Here is an 18658-nt window from a genome sequence, read left to right on the forward strand (position 1 = left end):
TGGAGCCAGCTCTGACCTTGCATTTGAGCAGGGGAAAGGCTGCGAGCAGAGGGGCGTCGCATAAGCCACGTCTGCTCACACAGAGCACAAGGCGTTCTCATCTCCGAAGGATGAACACGGTCTGGGAAAACACGGCCTGAAAGAAAACCGAATGTGGCCAGAGGAACATTCTATCGATCTCAAGTTCCAAAATTTACAGCTACTTCAACGGAGCTTAACTCTATTTTCACTTAAATCAAAAAAAAAATTACACTTTTTATGGTCGCAACCCCTTCTCGCACCCCGGCAGCCCCGGCAGGGCGGCCGGGCTGGCTCAGGAGCCCCGCGGAGAGCGGCGGGACCCGCCCCGCTCCCGAGCAACCGCGTGGAGGCAGCGACTCCGGTTCCAACCCCCCACGCCGCTCTATTCGGGCCAGTCTCTATGATCCTCACTTCCGGTCTCTCTGGCGGGATCGCGCGCCGTTTATCCCCCCCACCCCCTAAGGCCACTCTATGGTCTCCACTTCCGGCCGCACGACTTCCGGGTGGGTGGTTACGCCGCGCTCGCCGCCCGGTGCCGCCCGCACCGGTCCCGCCGTTTCTCCCTCCCCCCCTCAGCCCAGCCCCGCCGCGCCGGGGCTCCGGGCAGCCATGGGCGCCTACCTGTCCCAGCCCAACACGGTGAAGAGCTCCGGGGACGGCGCCGGGCTCGGACCGCGCCCGCTGCACTTCGGCTTCAGCGCCATGCAGGGCTGGCGCGTCTCCATGGAGGTGAGCGAGGGCCCGGGAACCGGGGCTGGGGGCGGGGGAGCTCAGGAGTGGGAGAGTGGGAGAAGCCCAGGGAGTAGGAGAAGCCCTGGGACTGGGAAGCGGGAGAGACGAGACTGGGAGGAACAGAGAAGGAAAGATGAGACCAGGACTGGGGAGCAGGAGGGCCCTGGGATTGGGAAGCGAGAGAACCTGGAATTGGGGAGCAGGAGAGAGTAGGACTGGGGAGCGGGAGAGCCCAGATTAGGAAACGGAGGGAAGAACAGGGCAGTGCTGGGGTGAAGCGTAGAGTGAAGGCAAATGGAATCCTTTTTTGCACAATCCCTGCTTTTTTTTTCCAGGCAGAAATGAAGTGTCTCTCTCTCTTTCCCCATTTTCACTTCTTCCTAGGCAGATTTTTTTGAGTAATTCCCATTCCTGTTTTGTCTCCTGTAGCCAGGCTTGTTATGGGGCACACAAGTTATCCCAAGATCCATGCCTGGCTACAGGAGCCGTGTGTTTCTGTCCTGGGCAGCCAGCAGATATGATAAATTAGATGAGCATTAATCCTCCTCCAGTGCCTCTCCAGGCACATGGCAAAGCAGCCACTTCAGCTGCCTCGAAGAGGGTGTCCTGTTTGGACACCGTGGGGACTGGATTTATGCAAATATGATTTACGAGAGCCGCACTATCGGATCACCATGGAATGCTCCAGGCTTGGGGAAGAGTGGCTGGAACACGGCCCAGTGGAAAAGGACGCGGTGGCACTGGTCACGAGCCAGCAGTGGCCAAGAAGGCCAAAAGCATCCTGGCTCAAATCAGCCATGGTGTGGCCAGCAGGAGTAGGGAAGGGATCGCCCCCGGGACTCAGCACTGGTGAGGTCGCTTCTGGAATCCTGGGTTGAGTTTTGTGCCCCTCACTGAGTCCTGAGGTCCTTGGCACAGGAAAGACATGGATCTGTTGGAGCAGCTCAAGGATTCCTTAGGTACCACCCAGACCCCCTCGTGCTGCTGGTTCCAGGCCACAGTAAACTCAAAATGCAGCATCTGAGAGGTCACACACCAAACTCAGCTGAAATTGGCAAACAAGGTAAAACCGAGAGTTAATTTGACAAATGTCTGTATTTTGAACCAAATTCCTGCGTTTTTTGAAGCAAGGGGATTTTTTTCCTGAGTGCTGAGGGAATGAGGCTGCACAGAAGAGGGGCTGTTGGCATCTCATCCTGGAGACACGGCCAGGACAGCAAGGAGCTAGCTCAGAGAGGCCCCATCCACCCACATCCAAAGTGCCTCCTGTGCCTTTCCCCTATCCCAGAGCATTCCGCACCGGACCACAAGGCTGTCTCCAGCTTTTTCCCTTTTCGTATTTGCTCATAGCATCTAACGTTGGGGTTTTTTTTGGTGCACTTATCCTTTGGATCCCCAGCCGCCGAAAATTATAGAATGGTTTGGGCAGGAAGGGACCTCAAAACCCATCCAGTTTCACCCTGGCCATGGGCAGGGACACTTCCCACTGGATCAGGTTGCTCAGAGCCCCATCCAACCTGGCCTTGAACACCTCCAGGGATGGGGCAGCCACCTCTTCTCTGGGCAGCCTGGGCCAGGGCCTCCCCACCCTCACAGCAAAACATTTCTGCGTAAGATCTCATCTCAATTTCTCCTCTTGCAGCTAAAAAACAGTCATCTTCATCCTATCCCTGCAATCCCTAATCAAGAGTCCTTCCCAGCTTTCCTGGAGCCCCTTTCCGTAGAGGGAGGCTGCTCTATGGCCTTCCCAGAGTCTTCTCTTCTCCAGGCTGGAGAACCCCAACTCTCTCAGCCTGTCCTCATACGGGAGGTGTTCCAGCCCTCAGATCATCCTTATGGCCTCCTCTGGGATCACTCCAACAGATCCATGTCCTTCCTGTGCTGGAAGATGAGTTGGGCAGTAAAAGGTTTAAGGAAGATTCCATCTGACATTTCTGGGCTTTGATCTGAGCAGCCAGGTCCGCTTTGCTCCCCTGAGTGTGGACGAGGTCAGGCACTGCACTGTAAAATTCAGGTGGTGCCTTCTGCGGAGCCTGGTGTTCCCGTGGGACCTTGTGGAGGGAAAGGCGGCTCGGTGTGTGCAGCCTGTGTGCTGTGGATTGTTGTGGTTTGGGAGCGTGGGTGGGAAAGGCAGGATGCAGTCAGGGGCACACCTTCCCTCCAGTGTTTCAGAGGCACCTGGGAGAAGCCGGGCCCTTTGCCATGCTGTGCCTGAGGCTTGGAGTGCCTTCCTGGAGCATCCCGCATGGCATGGGGAGCGGGAAGGAGCCTTTGTCCCGAAGAGAAGGCTTTCCAGCCCAGTTTATTTGCGCTGGCTGTGGTGATGAGGAACGGCCGAGAGAGCTGGGGGTGTTTAGCCTAGAGAAGAGAGGCTGAGGGGAGACCTCATTGCTCTCTACAACTGCCTGAAAGGAGGTTGTGGAGAGGAGGGTGCTGGCCTCTTCTCCCAAGTGACAGGGGACAGGACGAGAGGGAATGGCCTCAAGCTCCGCCAGGGGAGGTTTAAGTTGGGCATTAGGAAAAAATTTTTTACGAGAAGGGTCGTTGGGCACTGGCAGAGGCTGCCCAGGGAGGTGGTTGAGTCACCTTCCCTGAAGGTGTTTAAAGAACAGATGGACGAGGTGCTGAGGGGCATGGTTTAGCGATTGATAGGAATGGTTGGATCCGGTGGGTCTTTTCCAACCCGGTGATTCTATGATTCTGTGATCCTGTATCCTGCAATGCCGTTTGGACAGACGATGGCTGCCTTCCATGACCACATACGCTGGGATGAAGCAGCTGAAGGAACGAGGCCGGGAGGCTCCGTGTTTGACCTTTGGCTTTTTGTTTTGCATGGATCCTGTTTGACAAGAACTTGGGAAGAGAGTTTTGAGGGAATGTAACCCCAAGCCAGTTGCTCTGTCCATGTGGGAGGTATCCAGAGCTGTGCTGAGGGTCTGAATGGGTTCCCAGTACCGTCCAATGGTACCAGACCTGCATCACCACGCCGATATACAGCACTCTGCAGCATTTAGTGTTTGATAGGAATGGTTGGACTCGATGATCCGGTGGGTCTCTTCCAACCTGGTTGTTCTATGATTCTATGATTTGGCTCCAGCTGGGCTGTAGTGAGAGTTGTGCTGAGGGTCTGAAAGCATTTCCAGTGCCATCCTGTGGCGACAGGGCTGGGTCACTGCTCCAGCACAGAGCACTCTGCAGCGGCCTCGTGCTCCCTCTTTGAACACACGCTGGTTGAGCTCAGAGAAGGTGGGAAGAGGCTTTTCTTCCTGCTCTCCCTCCAGGTTTTGGGGTCTTGCGTCAGTGCTCATAGCTTCCGGGCTCCTCAGTGGCTTCTGGTGCAATCCATGTCATTCACGACTTCTTCTCTCTTCCAGGATGCCCACAACTGCATTCCTGAGCTGGACAGTGAAACAGCCATGTTCTCTGTCTACGATGGACACGGAGGTAACTGCACTCACGGTTCTTCCAGTGTGGCTCTCGGTGACTGCTCTGGGGCTGCTGGGGCAGCATCTGTCTGTCATTGGGAATCCTGCGTGGGGAGCATTTCCTGTGCCACGTGTCGCTGGTGAAGATTCTGAGTGTTTCTGAGCCAAGTTGTATGGGGCTTGGGGCACCCTGATCCAGTGGGAGATGTTCCTGCCCATGGCAGGAGGGTTGGAACTGGATCGGCTTTGAGGTCCATTCCCAACCAAACCATTCCAGGATTCCATGATATCAGGGCTGGCTTTCTGCTTCTGTGGTGACAGAACAAGGTCTTTCTCCACATCCCTGCTTTCCACAGTGCTGCCCAGCCTGTGGGAAGTACATTCTCCGCGGCTGTGCTCCAGCCCTGTGCCTGCTGCTCACGGGGGCCAAGGCCGTGAGGCTGCTGGTGGCTTCTTTGGGCCAAGCTCCTCATGGCAGTGGGGAAAATCCCTTGTCCCTTGCTGTGGCAGCAGGACTGCAATGTTGGGTCATCTTTTCCATCCAGCAGATGATCAGGTGTCCATGCTGGTATTATTAGATCTGTCAGCTGCTTCCAGCAGCATGGACTGCACGGATCTGCTGCCTCATCTATGGATGCAGATGGGAGAGGCTGTGGATGTTGTTTACTTGGACTTCAGTGCAGCCCTTGACACTGTTTGCTCGGGGCTTACAGCATATTTGGATCCTTGAAGTCCCTTGGATTAGCCATGGTGTGGCCAGCAGCAGCAGGGAAGGGATTCCCCTGCACTTGGCACTGCTGAGGCCGCGTCTTGAATCCTGGGTTCAGTTCTGGGCCCCTCGCTCCAAGAAAGACCTTGAGGGGTTAGAGTGTGTCCAGAGAAGGGGAACGGAGCTGGGGAAGGGTCTGGAGCCCAGGGGTTCTGGGAGCCACTGAGGGCCCTGGGGCTGTTTAATGAGGAGAAGAGGAGGCTGAGGGGAGACCTCATCGCTCTCTGCAGCTTTTGGAAGGGAGGTTGGAGCCAGGTGGGGGTTTGGCTCTACTCCCAGGTAACAAGGGATGGGATGAGAGGAAATGGTCTCTAGTTTCACCAGGGGAGGTTTAAACTGGATATTAGAAAAAAATCCTTCAGGGAAAAAGTGGTGAAGCCCTGGCAGAGGCTGCTCAGGACACTGGTGGAGTCCCCATCCCTAGAGGGGTTCAAACACCTTGTGGCCACAGGACTTCAGGACAGGGTTTGGTTGGCACAATAGGGTTGGGCTGGTGGTTGGCTTGGATGATCTTAGAGGGCTTTTCCAACCTCAGTGATTCCACAGTTCTGTGATTCTCTGAGCCAGGTTCCTGTGTCCTGTTGGACTTGGTGATCTCTAAGGTATTTTCCAACTGAGCAATTCTGTGATATAAAATCTACATGATGAAGCTGAGCTCTCACAAGTTGCTGTTCTTCCTGGTCCCCTCTTGAGCTGGACTGCAGAAATTCAGGATCCCTTGCTCTCTTTAATCAGCTTCAGCTCTTAACAGCAACTTAGAGGTCATGAAAAAATCTCCCATGCTCTGCTGGATGCCCAACACTTTGAATTACTGAGCTGCTGGAGTGTCTCTAAAAACCTTTTGGCAGCTCTGGGAGCGGGTGCTTGGTTTGAGCTGTTGACCGTGGATCCAAGTTCTCCTCTGCTCACGGCAACCTGCGTCCTGGCTGCCTCTTCCTCACGCCCCACACACTGTCCTGCAGCGGCATGGCTGCTCTGCCCACAGGACTCCATCTCCCCCACATCCTTATCTCAGCCCTGCAGCATCCTGTGTCCCTTGGTGTAGAACACACACTGGATACATCACGCTCGTGGTGTTCACCATGGTGATGCTCTGAGAGCAAGCGTATACTGACCAAAAGCTTCCCTTTGAGACTGCTGGTTGTTTATTCAGGCACTTACATATGAAAATAGAGCTTTCCAGGTAGGGTGGGCTTGAACATTCGGCCTAAGTGCCAGAATGGTATGAAGCTCCCATTTGGGAAGTGTTGGCTAAACCCGATGGGTCAGAGCTTACTGAGGTTCTCCCTGGCTCATCAGCCCTTCTGGCCATTCGAGAGGTGCAGCCTGCCAGGAACAGGCGAGCAGGATCCCTGGCTTCCCAGCGCTTTGCTTCTGCCAGATCTTCCACGTTGGTTCTGAGTTGTATCTCTAAGATTTCCCTGAGGAATTGAGTTACTTGGGAATTGCTGTGGGAGGACCAGCCTATCTAAATGAGTTCTGCTCTCTTCCAAGGAGAAGAAGTTGCCCTGTACTGTGCCAAGTACCTTCCTGAGATCATCAAAGACCAGAAGGCCTACAAGGAAGGCAAACTGCAAAAGGTAAGGATCCAACTTTTCCCTGAAACGTGGAAGTACTGATGCAGGGCAGAGCCCTTGTTCAGGTTCTGATCTTTACTCCTCCCAGGTCTGTCTTCCGCATCTCTTCCATCCTAACGCCTCTTTCTTCTAGGAGTGCACACCAAGAGTTGTTCGTGTTTTCATACATAATCTGCTTTCTGGTTTCCAGCTTTCTTTTTTTGCCTCTTGTTTAACTTTCAGCCCCACCCTATCCAAGCAGCAGGCTGGTGCTTCGAGAGGGTTTGGGGGCTGGTTTTGGGGAGGAAAGCTGACTTTTGTCAGAGGTGGGACATCAGTTCTTGCTTCCAGCAAGCAATCCCTCTGTTGTAATTCGCCCTCATTTACTGGTGCCTGATGCAACACCAGGCGTCCCAAGGGCCAGTGCTGGGATCCCTGACAGCGTAGGTGAGGGGAAGGCAGCCCCTCTGGGATGTTCATTTACATCTGACTGAGTAGAGCTTGCAAAGCAAACTTGAACCAGTTTGTGGCTCTTGCTGGAGGCTGGAAAATCCCAGAGATGTTTAAAAGACAAGTAGGTGTCGTAATTGGGAACGTGGTCTGGTGGTGGACTTAGCAGGGTTGGATCAATGGTTGGACTTGATGATCTTAACGGGCTCTTCTAACTGAAACCATCCCGTGAATCTGTCTGTCTGTGTTCACACGTAGGCCCTGGAAGACGCGTTCTTAGCCATAGATGCCAAGCTCACCACCGAGGAGGTGATCAAAGAGCTCTCCCAGATGGCTGGGCGGCCCCAGGACGATGAGGATGAGAAGGAGAAGGTTGCTGATGAAGATGACGGTAAGTCAGACACCACTGAACAGACCAAACTGCAGCTCCAGCACAGGGACTGGGAGGCACTGGGCCAGAGCTGCTTTGGCAGAGCAGATTCTGTCTTGAGTTTCCTGGTTAAATCCCAGCTGCTGGCCCCTGGCTCCTTCAGCAGAGGGGATTCTTTGAATTTCCTGGTTAGATCCCAGCTGCTGGGCCGAAACCTGTCCGTGGCAGCAGCCTCTGGTAGGGACTGCTGAGCTCAGCACATGTCATTTGACCTCTGCTGTGTGGTTTATCCCACTTTCTTACCCTCTCTGTCCTCATCCCCCCTCTTTTTCTGTTTTTAGTGGACAATGAGGAAGCTGCTCTGCTGCACGAAGAAGCCACGATGACCATTGAGGAACTTCTCACGCGCTACGGACAAAACTGCACCAAGAACCTCAAAACCAAACCCTCGTCTCCAGCCCAGGAGAGCACTGCGGAGGGGACAGGCAAACAGCATGACGGGGAGTCAAACATGAACGGAGAGGCTGCCCCCACGGAGCTTTCCGACCACAAGGAGAGGAAGAACGGGAAGCCAGAGGAAGAAATCACGGGTATTTCCTCCACCTCAGACAAAGCCAGCGCTGGAGGCAACAGCCCTGCTCTGCAGAAGCCTGAACTGGGCAAAGGTGACGAGGCCGTCACCTCTTCTACCGGGGAGGCCGGGCCCTCCTGCTCCTCTGCGGGAAAGCCCCAGCGCACAGCCAAATCCAAATTTTTTGAGGACAGTGAGGATGAGTCAGATGAGGTTGAGGAAGAGGAGGAAGACAGTGAGGTAGGAAACAGCAGAGTGGCTGGGCAGAACGCGTTGCTTTACCGTGGTACTTGAGTGCGAGCCTCCGGCTCTTCCCAGGGGTGTCCTAGGAGTAGGAATTCTAGGCTGATGTCATCTCACGGGAGCGTCGGGCATTGTTTAGACGACCCCAAAGGAAACATGCCTGCATCCATGCAGCTGCTGTAGCGGATAGCCCTTGGGCTGGCTGCATGCAGCTTTCCTCCCTTTGCCGGGCCAGGCGAAACAAGCTGCTCCAATCGCAGATATCCAGAGTGGGGGGAGTGTGCTGGCCTGTCCCGTTCTCCAGGGGCAAGTGGATCATCTATGCCCAGGGTGGAGGGAACCGCTGTTTGGGAGGGAGATGGAGAGTGTCCCGTGTGACTCCCAGTGCCTTTTCCTGTTTCTTGTAGGAATGCAGCGAAGATGAGGATGGCTACAGCAGCGAAGAGGCAGAGAATGAAGATGATGAGGACGACACTGAGGAGGCAGAAGAGGATGAGGATGAAGAGGAGGAAATGTTGTTACCAGGCATGGAGGGGAAAGAGGAGGTGCTCACCCTGTTCTTGTGTTCTGCAGCGGAGCCAAGGGCGCTGGGGGGATTCAGTGAGGAGTTGTTTCCATTTGGATGGGGATAGAAAATCCCTGTTCTTGTGAGGATGAGGGCAGTTGCTATCAGGGAAGGGGTGAAGGATGGGTCATGGATCTGGGCAGCAGGCAGAGATGGGAAGGGTCTGATTCTGGGTCTGCCCTGCGTAGGAACTGCCAGGGATTGGTGTGGAAGGAGAGGGCAGGACGGCAGCAGGGCTATTGCCAGGCTGAGGCTGTGGCTTCTCCACCTGTGGCAGCGCTGGCAGACAGGCCAGGCACCCAGGATGTCAGGAAAAGAGAACCACAGTTTCTAAGGTGCCAACCTCCTCTTTTTGGAGAGAGATCCTGGCTTGCAGTGAGGCTGCTGGGGCTGGAATCCACACATCAGAGCTGGGTGGTGGCTGGCGCTGGTCTTCTTATTAACTGGACATGGAACAAGAGGAATAAGTCTCATCAAGTCCATCTGTTCCTCGCAGCCTGGCTCCGACAGCGGGACAACGGCCGTTGTGGCGCTGATCCGGGGCAAGCAGCTGATCGTGGCAAACGCCGGCGACTCCCGCTGTGTGGTGTCGGAAGGCGGCAAAGCTGTCGACATGTCGTACGACCACAAACCGGAGGATGAGGTGGAGCTGGCCAGGATAAAGAACGCTGGTGGCAAGGTCACCATGGATGGGAGAGTCAACGGTGGCCTCAACCTCTCCAGGGCGATCGGTGAGCGAGGCTGGGGTGGGCGCTGGCGTGCGTGGCCTCAAGGTGCGCTCTGCTCCAGGCATCCATAGTTCCAGCACACGCCAGCCACTATGTTTAGGGAATAATTTTTAATAGGGTGATGAGTAGAACCTACTCGGGAGTTGATGTGATGAGATTTCAGTCTAATTAGAGTGGCCTGGAACTGGCAGACACCGTGGAAAGCAGTTCCTGGCACCATCCAGGCCCCAGCACTGGGCAGAGCATGTGAAGCCTCCAAGGCTGCTGTGCCGACAGCTGGTTTGTTGGAAACTGCCTGGCATAAACAGTCTCAAACCTAGGCTGCTGGCTTTTGGATGGGGCTGTTCCTGTTAGGGAGACTGTTGGAAAGTTTTGGTACGGTGCTTCTGTAACTACCAGCTGGAGCTCGCTTGTTCCTGAGCCAGCTTTGCCTTTGAACCACGCAAACCCCATCCCCCTGGTGCTCCAGGCGGTGCCTGGCTGCTCTTTATACTAATCCGTTGGTCTCTTCTGAGCAGCACTAAATGGCTTCGGAGACCAGGAATGTCCATTAGCAGCCAAATGAGGTCTGGGCCCAGATGATGGCCCCAGTCTGAGCAGAGGAGATGCCGGGAGGGATTAAGGAAGGAGTAGTGAATAGTACCGAGAACACAATGCAATAAAAACATAGAGAAGTGGAAGGAGAGATGCACCTCCCATAGGAGGACAGACTGGGAGAGGTGGAGTTGTTTAGCCTAGAGATGAGAAGTGGGGAGAATAACTTGAAGTAGCCTCCCGGTACTGAAAGGGGCTCCAGGAAAGCTGGGGAGGGGCTCTTGATCAGGGAAGGCAGGGACAGAATGAGGGAGAATGGCTCTAAGCTGAGAGAGGGGAGATTGAGGTGAGATCTTAGTGAGAAATGTTCTGCTATGAGGGTGGGGCGTCCCTGGCCTAGGTTGCCCAGAGAAGTGGTGGCTGCCCCATCCCTGGAGGTGTTCAAGGCCATGTTGGATGGGGCTTTGAGCAACCCGATCCAGTGGGAGGTGTCCCTGCCCATGGCTAGGGGTTGGAACTGGATCGGCTTTGAGGTCCCTTCCCAGCCAAACCATTCCATGATCTTTGAGGTCCCTTCCAACTCAAACCATTCTCTGATTCTGTGAAGGGAAGGGAATGTCAGCAGCCAAGGGTGCAATGGAGGAAGCTTGTGCGGAAAGACCAGAACCATTGAAATGATCATTCTAGGATACTGAGGCACAAGCACATCTGGGATGGAAACTGGGAGTTATTTCTCTAGGGAGGAACTGGCGTTTCCACTTACTTGTTTGTGGTGGCCCTAGAAGTCCCTTCCCAGGATGTAATTCCAGATATGCCTGCTGGTCAGAGCCCATGATCAGTTTTCTCATGAGCTTTGGCTGCTGAGGGTCTGGGAAGAGCTGAATCCAGCAGTGTGACATGGGCTTGGTGCTGGAATATCTGGCCCTGGGCAGCCAGAGCCACTGGAAAATGAGCGTCCAGTGTTACCATAGCAAATCCTGCTCCAAGATGGGATCCTGTGAGCTCGGGATCTCAGCTGGTGGTGTCGGATGCCTTGTGCTGTTGGCCTGGTGTTGTCCCAGGAGCTGGGGAAGCGGCGTTTGGTTTGGGGTGAAGACACTTGTAAATGGTAATAACACCTCATTATTTGGTGGCAGCGTGGGCTCGTGGAAGCCGATGCCTTGGGCACTTCCGTCGGATGCTCGAGCTGTGGGAGCACTGGCTCCGATTCTGCGGGGTTGCCCCATTGCAGGGCCATATTATCCCTGTCCCAGCGCTGCAGCTTCGCCAGAGCCAAACCTGATCCCACTTCTCCACTGCAGGCGATCACTTCTACAAACGGAACAAGAACCTGCCTCCAGAGGAGCAGATGATCTCCGCCCTGCCCGACATCAAGGTGCTGACGATAAATGACGACCACGACTTCATGGTCATCGCCTGTGATGGGATCTGGTGAGCAGTGCAGGAGCAGCTGTGCCTTGGTATCACTGCGTCGGGATTTCCTTGGAGCCGCTCTTTCTTTCCCTGGAGCCGGGCTTTCCCTTGGAGCTCGGTTTCCAGAAAACCCAAGGGCCTTGGGTGCTAATCAACCCTGTTTTCCCCATGACCTCAGAGAGCCGAGTTCCTGAGGAGCATTTCTTAGCCAAAGGGACATTGCAGCATGCTGAGCTCAGAACCCTCCCATTCCCTTGCTGCATGCTATGGCACAGTGGCTCTCATTCCTTGCCCCTCTGACCTCTCCTCTCTCTGCAGGAATGTGATGAGCAGCCAAGAAGTGGTGGATTTCATCCAGTCCAAGATCACCCAAAAGGATGAGAATGGAGTCCTGAGGCCACTCTCCTCCATTGTGGAAGAGGTAGGTTTGGAGCTTTGCCATTCCTGCAGCACGTGGCATTCCTGCCCTCCCTCTCACTGAACCAGTTTTTTCAGTGCTTGGGGTATTTGGCAGCTCAGGGGCTGCAGCGCTGGTAGGAACCAAAACGGAGACACCTCTGAACCTAGAACTCGCCAGGTGTTGGCGAGCTCTTGGCTGTGTCAAGCCAAAGGAGTTTCAGCAAATGCGGGCAACTGAGGTTCCTGTCTCTTATGGAATCGTGGAATGGTTTGGCTGGGAAGGGACCTTAAAGCCCACCCAGTTCCAACCCCCTGCCACAGGCAGGGACACCTCCCACTGAATCAGGTCGCTCCAAGCCCCATCCAACCTGGCCTTGAACACCTCCAGGGATGGGGCAGCCACTGCTTCTCTGGGCAACCTGGGCCAGGGCCTCCCCGCCCTCACAGGAAAACAGTTCTCCCTAAGATCTCATCTCAATCTCCCCTCTTTCAGCTCAAAACCCTTCTCCCTCACCCTGTCCCTGCACTCCCTGATCCAGAGCCCCTCCCCAGCTTTCCTGGAGCCCCTTTAAGCATTGGGAGGCTGCTTGAAGGTCTCCCTGGAGCCTTCTCTTCTCCAGGTTGAACAACCCCAACTCTCTCAGCCTGTCCTCATACGGGAGGTGCTCCGGCCCTCGGGTCATGCCCTTGTGCGGCTGTGACAGCGTTTGAACCCCGTGTGTCCTGTTCTGGCCTGGCAGCCCTTGAGCCACCATCCATGACTGGAACGGGCCCAGTGTCTCCAGTTCTCCCCTCTCTGCTGACCTGTCCTCTCCTCTCCTTCTCAGCTGCTGGATCAGTGCTTGGCTCCGGATACCTCAGGAGACGGCACCGGCTGTGATAACATGACCTGCATCATCATCAGCTTCAAACCCCGTAACACACACCCGCCTCCCGAGAGCGGGAAGCGGAAACTGGAGGACACGGCAGCTCCGGCAACACCAGCAGAGGAGAATGGTGATGGTGACAACAACAAGAAGGCCAGGCTGGAATAGCAGGCGCCACGCAGGGACTTGGCTGCGCACTCACCAGACTCTCGTTTCTTAAACACGTGGAACTCAAGACTCCCAAGTCTTGTCCCTTTTTTTAGCCTTAGCAGAGGCCTTGTTTGTCCGTGTCCAGGGAGGGGGGGTGGGAGCGGGTCTGGATAGCAAGGGAATGTCGCACTCTTCATCCGTAACCATTCCAAAACGGGAGCCGAGGGCAAAGCTGCCAGCGGGAGCGGCCGGGGCGCAGAGTCCTCCGTGGCAGCAGCCTGTGAGCGCAGGAGGAGGAGGAGTAAGGTCCCCCATTGTCTCCATGTGGTTGTTGCCATTTCCGTGCCTGTGAATTTCTGTTCAGAGGGGAAGAACTTTTTTCACTGTGGAGGTTTTTTTAATCCGCACCCGGTTATTTAAGGCCCTTTTCTGGTTTTATTTGTGAAGCAATTGGCTGTGGCGCCGCCGCGCCTCGTGCTGTCGTACACTTCCAATCAATACTTTTTTCAAACTAAAAGCCCAGAAAATGAAGCTTTGCTCCTGGTTCTCGGTTCTTTCCCGGTCACGGTTGGTGTGGAAGGTGGGATGGGAGAATGTCTGTCTCTGGTGTCTCGGCACTGCAGGGATGTGGCTGGAGCTCCCAAGAAGCTCCTGGCTTCGACCAAGGCTAGACTGCACGTGGAGCAGGGATGAAGGGGATCATTCACCCTCCAGCGATGACTCCTGCAGTTTGGGGACCAGGGGCAGCTCCTGCCCGCTGTGGAGCTCACCAGTTGCCATCCATGGGTCCCAATCCCACCTTTGAACCCTGATCCCACCAGGGATCCCTGGTGTCATCCATGGATCCCCATCCCTCCCCCAGCCCACAATCCCACCAGGGACCCCCGGTGCCACCTCCAGGCCCTGATCTCGATGACTCCCCTCCCCTGCCTCTTCTCCCGGTTTCCCCCCTCGCCGCTCAACCCCGGAACCTCCGGAATCCGGAACCCTCAGACCCCCTGTTGCGACGGCCGTTGTTCTGGAGGGGCCGCGGGAGGCGGTGCGCCTACCAGCGTACTTCCGGTTCTGCCACCCCCCCTTCCGGCGCTGCCCGCGGAGCCGGAAGCGGAAGCGCGGGGCAGGCGGGGCCCGGCCCCGGGCTGGCGGCGGCGGCGGCGGCGGCGGGGCCGGGCCGGCCAGGATGCCCCGGCGGAAGCAGCGGCACCCGCAGCCCGTGAAGGGTGAGTGCGCGGCGGCGACGGCGCCCTGGGGCGCGGGGGGCGCGGCCGTGACGCGCGGCGATCGCTCTGTTGCAGCGGACACCGGGGACGGCGGCGAGGAGGCGGCGGGGGCGGCGCTGCTGCTGCCCGGGGACCGGCGGCTGGGCCGCGGCCTCGACAAGGGACCGGCAGGTGCGTGTGGGACCGCCCCGACACCCGGTACCGGGCACCGCGCCCTCCCCCCGCCCCGCACCGGATACCGGACCCCGCGCTCTCCCCCCTCCGTACTGGATACCGGGCCCCGAGCCCTTCCGCCCCCGCCCCCAGTACCGAGCAGAGCCCCTCTCGCCCGGTACCAGATACCGGACCCTGCTCCTCCTAGTACCGCACCACAAACCTTGGTAGCGGACCCCATGCTCCCGGTAGCGGGCGCTGGATCTCGGTACCCGTCCCTGTGCCCTCCCCCTCCCATACCGGACACCGGACCCCGTGCCTTCCCCCACCAATACCAGACCCCGCGCCATCCCGCTCGGTACCAGACACCGCACCTTCCTCCCCCGGTACCGAGACTCCCCACCCTGACCCACCGGTACCAGACACTGCGCCCTCCCCGGCCCCGGACACCGGCCCTCCCGGTACTGGATCCCCGTGCCTATTAGTACCAGACACGGAACCCCCGACACCGAACCTTGTGACCCCCCGGCCCTGATACCGGGCCGCTAGCCACACCCAGACCCCCGGTACCGGACACAGAACCCCCGGTACTGGACACCCTGTGGCCACACTCCCCAGGGCCGGGCCCTACGAGCCCAGGCCGACCGGTACTGGGCCCCCTGCCCATCCCGGTGGGATCCTCGCCTGTTCCAGGGGGGCGTGAAGAGCCAGAGACTTGTCCCAATGGGATCCTGGCCCGTTCCCGGGGGGCGTGGGGAGCCAGAGACTTGTCCCGGTGGGATCCTGCCCCGTCCCAGGGCGGGTGGGGAGCCGGGGGCTCATCCCGGTAGGATCCTGCTCCATCCCAGGGGTCACGGATAGCTGGGGACTTGTCCCAGTGGGATCCTGCCCCATCCCGGTGTTCCTTGCCACTCTCTGGGCTCTGGCTCAGCCCACAGAGCCGCTGCTGCTCCCGCTCTGTTCCAGGGAGAACCAGGAGCATCTCCCGCTGCCCGTAGCGGCGAGTGGGAATACCGTGGGGCCACGGTGGAAACAGCGGGATCCCGTGGCTCTGCGTGTCCCCAGGGCCGTGCTCTGGCCCCGTCCTTGGCGGCAGCTCCTCATCTCATGCCGATTCGGTTCCGAGGGGTTCGGCTCCGAAGGCGGCGCTTCCTGCAGTGCTGGGACAAAGCCCACTCCGTTAGATGCTGTAAGGGCTGGGAGCTCCTCCCTCCTAGGCCAGAAACGCCTTCTCTCCAGCCCCATCCTGGGAGCCACTCTGGGGCCCACTTGGGATGTTGAGAAAGCCGTCTCCGGCCACATCCTGCTCCTCATCACGGGGCGTCACTGTCCCACGCGGGAGCACCGCTCCGGGACCGCGCTCCGGGGATGCTGTGGAGCCCCTCGCTGTGGAGTCTCCCGGGAATAGTCCAGAAATGGGGCTGGAGGTTAGAGGGGTCGGCCCATTCCATGGCATCGGAGCAGCCTGCCCTGTGTCTGCTGGGGCTTTGGACACAGGGAAAGGACCATCCTAGGCTCCTTCCGGGTGTCCCGCAGGCTCCGGGTCTGGCACTGTACCAGGACAGCTCGGGGCCGGCAGTGGGGAGGCTCCCGCTCCAGTGTGGGACACGTGGAGCTGTGGAGTGATGGGTTCTCATCACCCCAGCCGTGGGCCGACTCCAGGGGCTGCGGGATGTCCAGCCGGGAAGCAGGGATGCCCTTGGAAACCTGGCGCCGGCTCATCCTGCCACTGTGGAGCCCCTTGGTGTTATTATTCTCCCTCTGTACTCGGCACTGGTGAGACCGCACCTCGAATCCTGTGTTCAGTTCTGGGCCCCTCACCACAAGAAGGATGTTGAGGCTCTGGAGCGAGTCCAGAGAAGAGCAACAAAGCTGGTGAGAGGGCTGGAGAACAGGCCTTGTGAGGAACAGCTGAGAGAGCTGGGGGTGTTTAGCCTGGAGAAGAGGAGGCTGAGGGGAGACCTCATTGCTCTCTACAACTGCCTGAAAGGAGGTTGTGGACAGGAGGGAGCTGGGCTCTTCTCCCAAGTGACGGGGGACAGGATGAGAATGGCCTCAAGCTGCACCAGGGGAGGTTTAGAGTGGATATTCAGAAAAAGTTTTTCAGGGAAAGGGTCACTGGGCACTGGCAGAGGCTGCCCAGGGAGGGGGTGGAGTCACCTTCCCTGGAGGTGTTTAAGGGACGGGTGGATGAGGTGCTGAGGGACATAGTTTAGTGATTGATAGGAACAGTTGGACTCGATGATCTGGTGGGTTTTTTCCAAGCTGGTGATTCTATGAAGCAGGAGCAGCAGTGGCTCTGCTGGCTGAGCCAGAACCCAGAGAGCAGCATAGAGTCCCAGCCCTGCTCCCCACAACCCCAGGACAGGGCAGCAGAGCGTTCAGAGAGTTCCAGGGCTCCCAGTGGGATCTAGATCTGGGGATTTGGGGAGCAGAGAGGGACTGGCGGTCCTGCCGCTGGCACGGCTGGGCTGACGCCATCCCCTCGCCACGGTCTCCTCAGCAGAGACGCTGGTGGGGAAGGTGGCCATCCCAGCGTACGCGCTGAGCGACGACGACTGTTCCTCTGGCTGCCAGCCCCTGAGCGTGGAGAGCGACCCCGAGGAGGGCGGCGACCCGGGCCCCGCGGCGCTGCCGTGCCAGCAGTGCGGGCTGCAGCTGGCCGCCAACCTCGGCCAGAGCTGCCTGCGCTGCGCCGGCGCCGAGGGCGGCCGCAGCCAGCGCGTCGTCTACACCTGCCAGCTCTGCCCCTTCGCCTCCCACTACTCCAGCCACCTCAAGCGCCACATGAAGACGCACAACGGGGAGAAGCCGTTCGCCTGCCCGCAGTGCGCTTACGCCTCCGCCCAGCTGGTCAACCTGACGCGGCACCTGCGGACGCACACGGGCGAGAAGCCGTATCGCTGCGCCGGCTGCAGCTTCGCCTGCAGCAGCCTCGGCAACCTCAAGCGTCACGAACGCGTCCACAGCCAGGACAAACCCTTCCAGTGCGCCGCCTGCGATTACCGCTGCAATCAGAGCCGCAACCTGAAGCGGCACATGCTCAGCCACCGCCTTCCTGAGGGCGAGGGGCCGCATCGGCGCGACAAGGACCCAGGTATGGAGGTTCTGGGGCTGGGGAAGGGTTGGGGAGAGGGTGAGGCTGTGAGGGTCCCCAGGCTGGGGAAGGGGTGAAGCAGCAGGCACCCCCAGAGCCAGGGAAGGGGTGGGGGGATCCCCGGACCTGAGGAGAGGGTGAGAGCAACGGGACCCCAAGAGCCAGGGAAGGGGAAAGACCACGGGGACCCCAGCCTCAGCTGATGCCGCTGCCCTCAAACGCAGTGCTCCTTGCAGCGCTGAGCTCTTCCGTTGCTGCGTTGCTCTGCTCACATCCCTGTTTCCTTGCGTTCATCCCACAGAGCCGCTGCTGCCGGAGCTGAGCCTGCACGTGGGCAGCGGCAGCGGCCCCTTCCTTCCCGGCTGCGCACGCCTGCGTGGCGAGGAGGCGTCGGCGCTGCCCGAGCTGCTCTTCCCCTTCACGTGCCGCATGTGCGGGCTGGTGCTGGACGACGGCTTCGCGCAGGACGAGGGCCTGGCCGAGCAGGTCTGCGGGCGCTGCAGCCTGGCCGTGCTGGGCGCCGAGCCGGGCGCCGGGCCCCGCAAGGGCGGCGGGGACAAGGGCTTCGCCTGCAGCCTCTGCCCCTTCGTCACCCACTACCCCAACCACCTGGCGCGGCACATGAAGACGCACAGCGGGGAGAAGCCCTTCGCCTGCCCGCTCTGCCCCTACGCCTCCGCGCACCTCGACAACCTGAAGCGGCACCAGCGGGTGCACACGGGCGAGAAGCCCTACAAGTGCCAGCTCTGCGACTACGCCTGCGGCAACCTGGCCAACCTCAAGCGCCACGGGCGCATCCACTCCGGAGACAAGCCCTTCCAGTGCAGCCTCTGCAGCTACAGCTGCAACCAGAGCATGAACCTGAAGCGGCACATGCTGCGGCACACGGGCGAGAAGCCCTTCCAGTGCCGGGACTGCTCCTACACCACCGGACACTGGGACAACTACAAGCGCCACCAGAAGATCCACGGCCACGCGGCTGAGAGCTGGGTGAACCCACGCAACGCCAAAGCGCTTCTGGCGCCGCCGGCCGTGGGCACGGCCCTGCCCTGAGACAGCACTTAGCCCGGCTGCAGCGCCCGGCCTTGGGGCGCTCTGGCCGCGGCCCCTGCCCTCCCTGGGGGAGGGACGGGCACCGGACTCCACAGGGACGCAGAGCTGCCTTACGCAGGGCGTGCCGGGATCTCCGTCAGCCCCATCATCCTGCCCGGGCAGGGCCAAGCCCCGAGCGGTGCCGCGCCTCAACTGCACTGGGGCCGTATCCCCGGCACCCCTAGGGCCGTGCCTGCCCGTTCCTGCCTGTCGGAGCCTTCCTCTGCCGGAAAAGGGGGAATGGGGACTCGATGTAATTTATATTGTGTATAAAAGCATTAAACGGTCGGTTTTGTTACTCGCT

At 58.5% G+C, this 18658-nt stretch overlaps 2 protein-coding genes across 4 annotated transcripts; both read left to right on the plus strand.

Annotated features, from left to right (window-relative positions):
* The first annotated feature begins 526 nt into the window (after nt 1–526).
* On the plus strand, nt 527–13323 carry PPM1G (protein phosphatase, Mg2+/Mn2+ dependent 1G). Its single transcript, XM_069850531.1, has 10 exons — nt 527–750; nt 4128–4197; nt 6442–6527; nt 7212–7344; nt 7665–8134; nt 8545–8682; nt 9199–9433; nt 11266–11395; nt 11696–11798; nt 12604–13323. Exons 1-10 carry the CDS (start codon nt 631–633, stop codon nt 12808–12810), a joined length of 1692 nt encoding a protein of 563 aa, XP_069706632.1. The 5' UTR covers nt 527–630; the 3' UTR covers nt 12811–13323.
* Nucleotides 13324–13884: 561 nt separating this feature from the next.
* Nucleotides 13885–18652, plus strand: ZNF513 (zinc finger protein 513). Of its 3 annotated transcripts, XM_069850549.1 has the most exons (4): nt 13885–14012; nt 14088–14183; nt 16669–17262; nt 17564–18652. In XM_069850549.1, exons 1-4 carry the CDS (start codon nt 13973–13975, stop codon nt 18313–18315), a joined length of 1482 nt encoding a protein of 493 aa, XP_069706650.1. In that variant the 5' UTR covers nt 13885–13972; the 3' UTR covers nt 18316–18652. The 3 variants fall into 3 exon arrangements, with proteins under 3 accessions (XP_069706650.1, XP_069706651.1, XP_069706648.1); XM_069850550.1 differs by lacking the exon at nt 14088–14183 and having other exon boundaries at nt 13893–14012; XM_069850547.1 differs by having other exon boundaries at nt 13958–14183.
* Nucleotides 18653–18658: the final 6 nt, after the last annotated feature.

Source organism: Phaenicophaeus curvirostris, chromosome 2 (assembly GCF_032191515.1).
Source record: "Phaenicophaeus curvirostris isolate KB17595 chromosome 2, BPBGC_Pcur_1.0, whole genome shotgun sequence".
Lineage (NCBI taxonomy): Eukaryota > Metazoa > Chordata > Aves > Cuculiformes > Cuculidae > Phaenicophaeus > Phaenicophaeus curvirostris.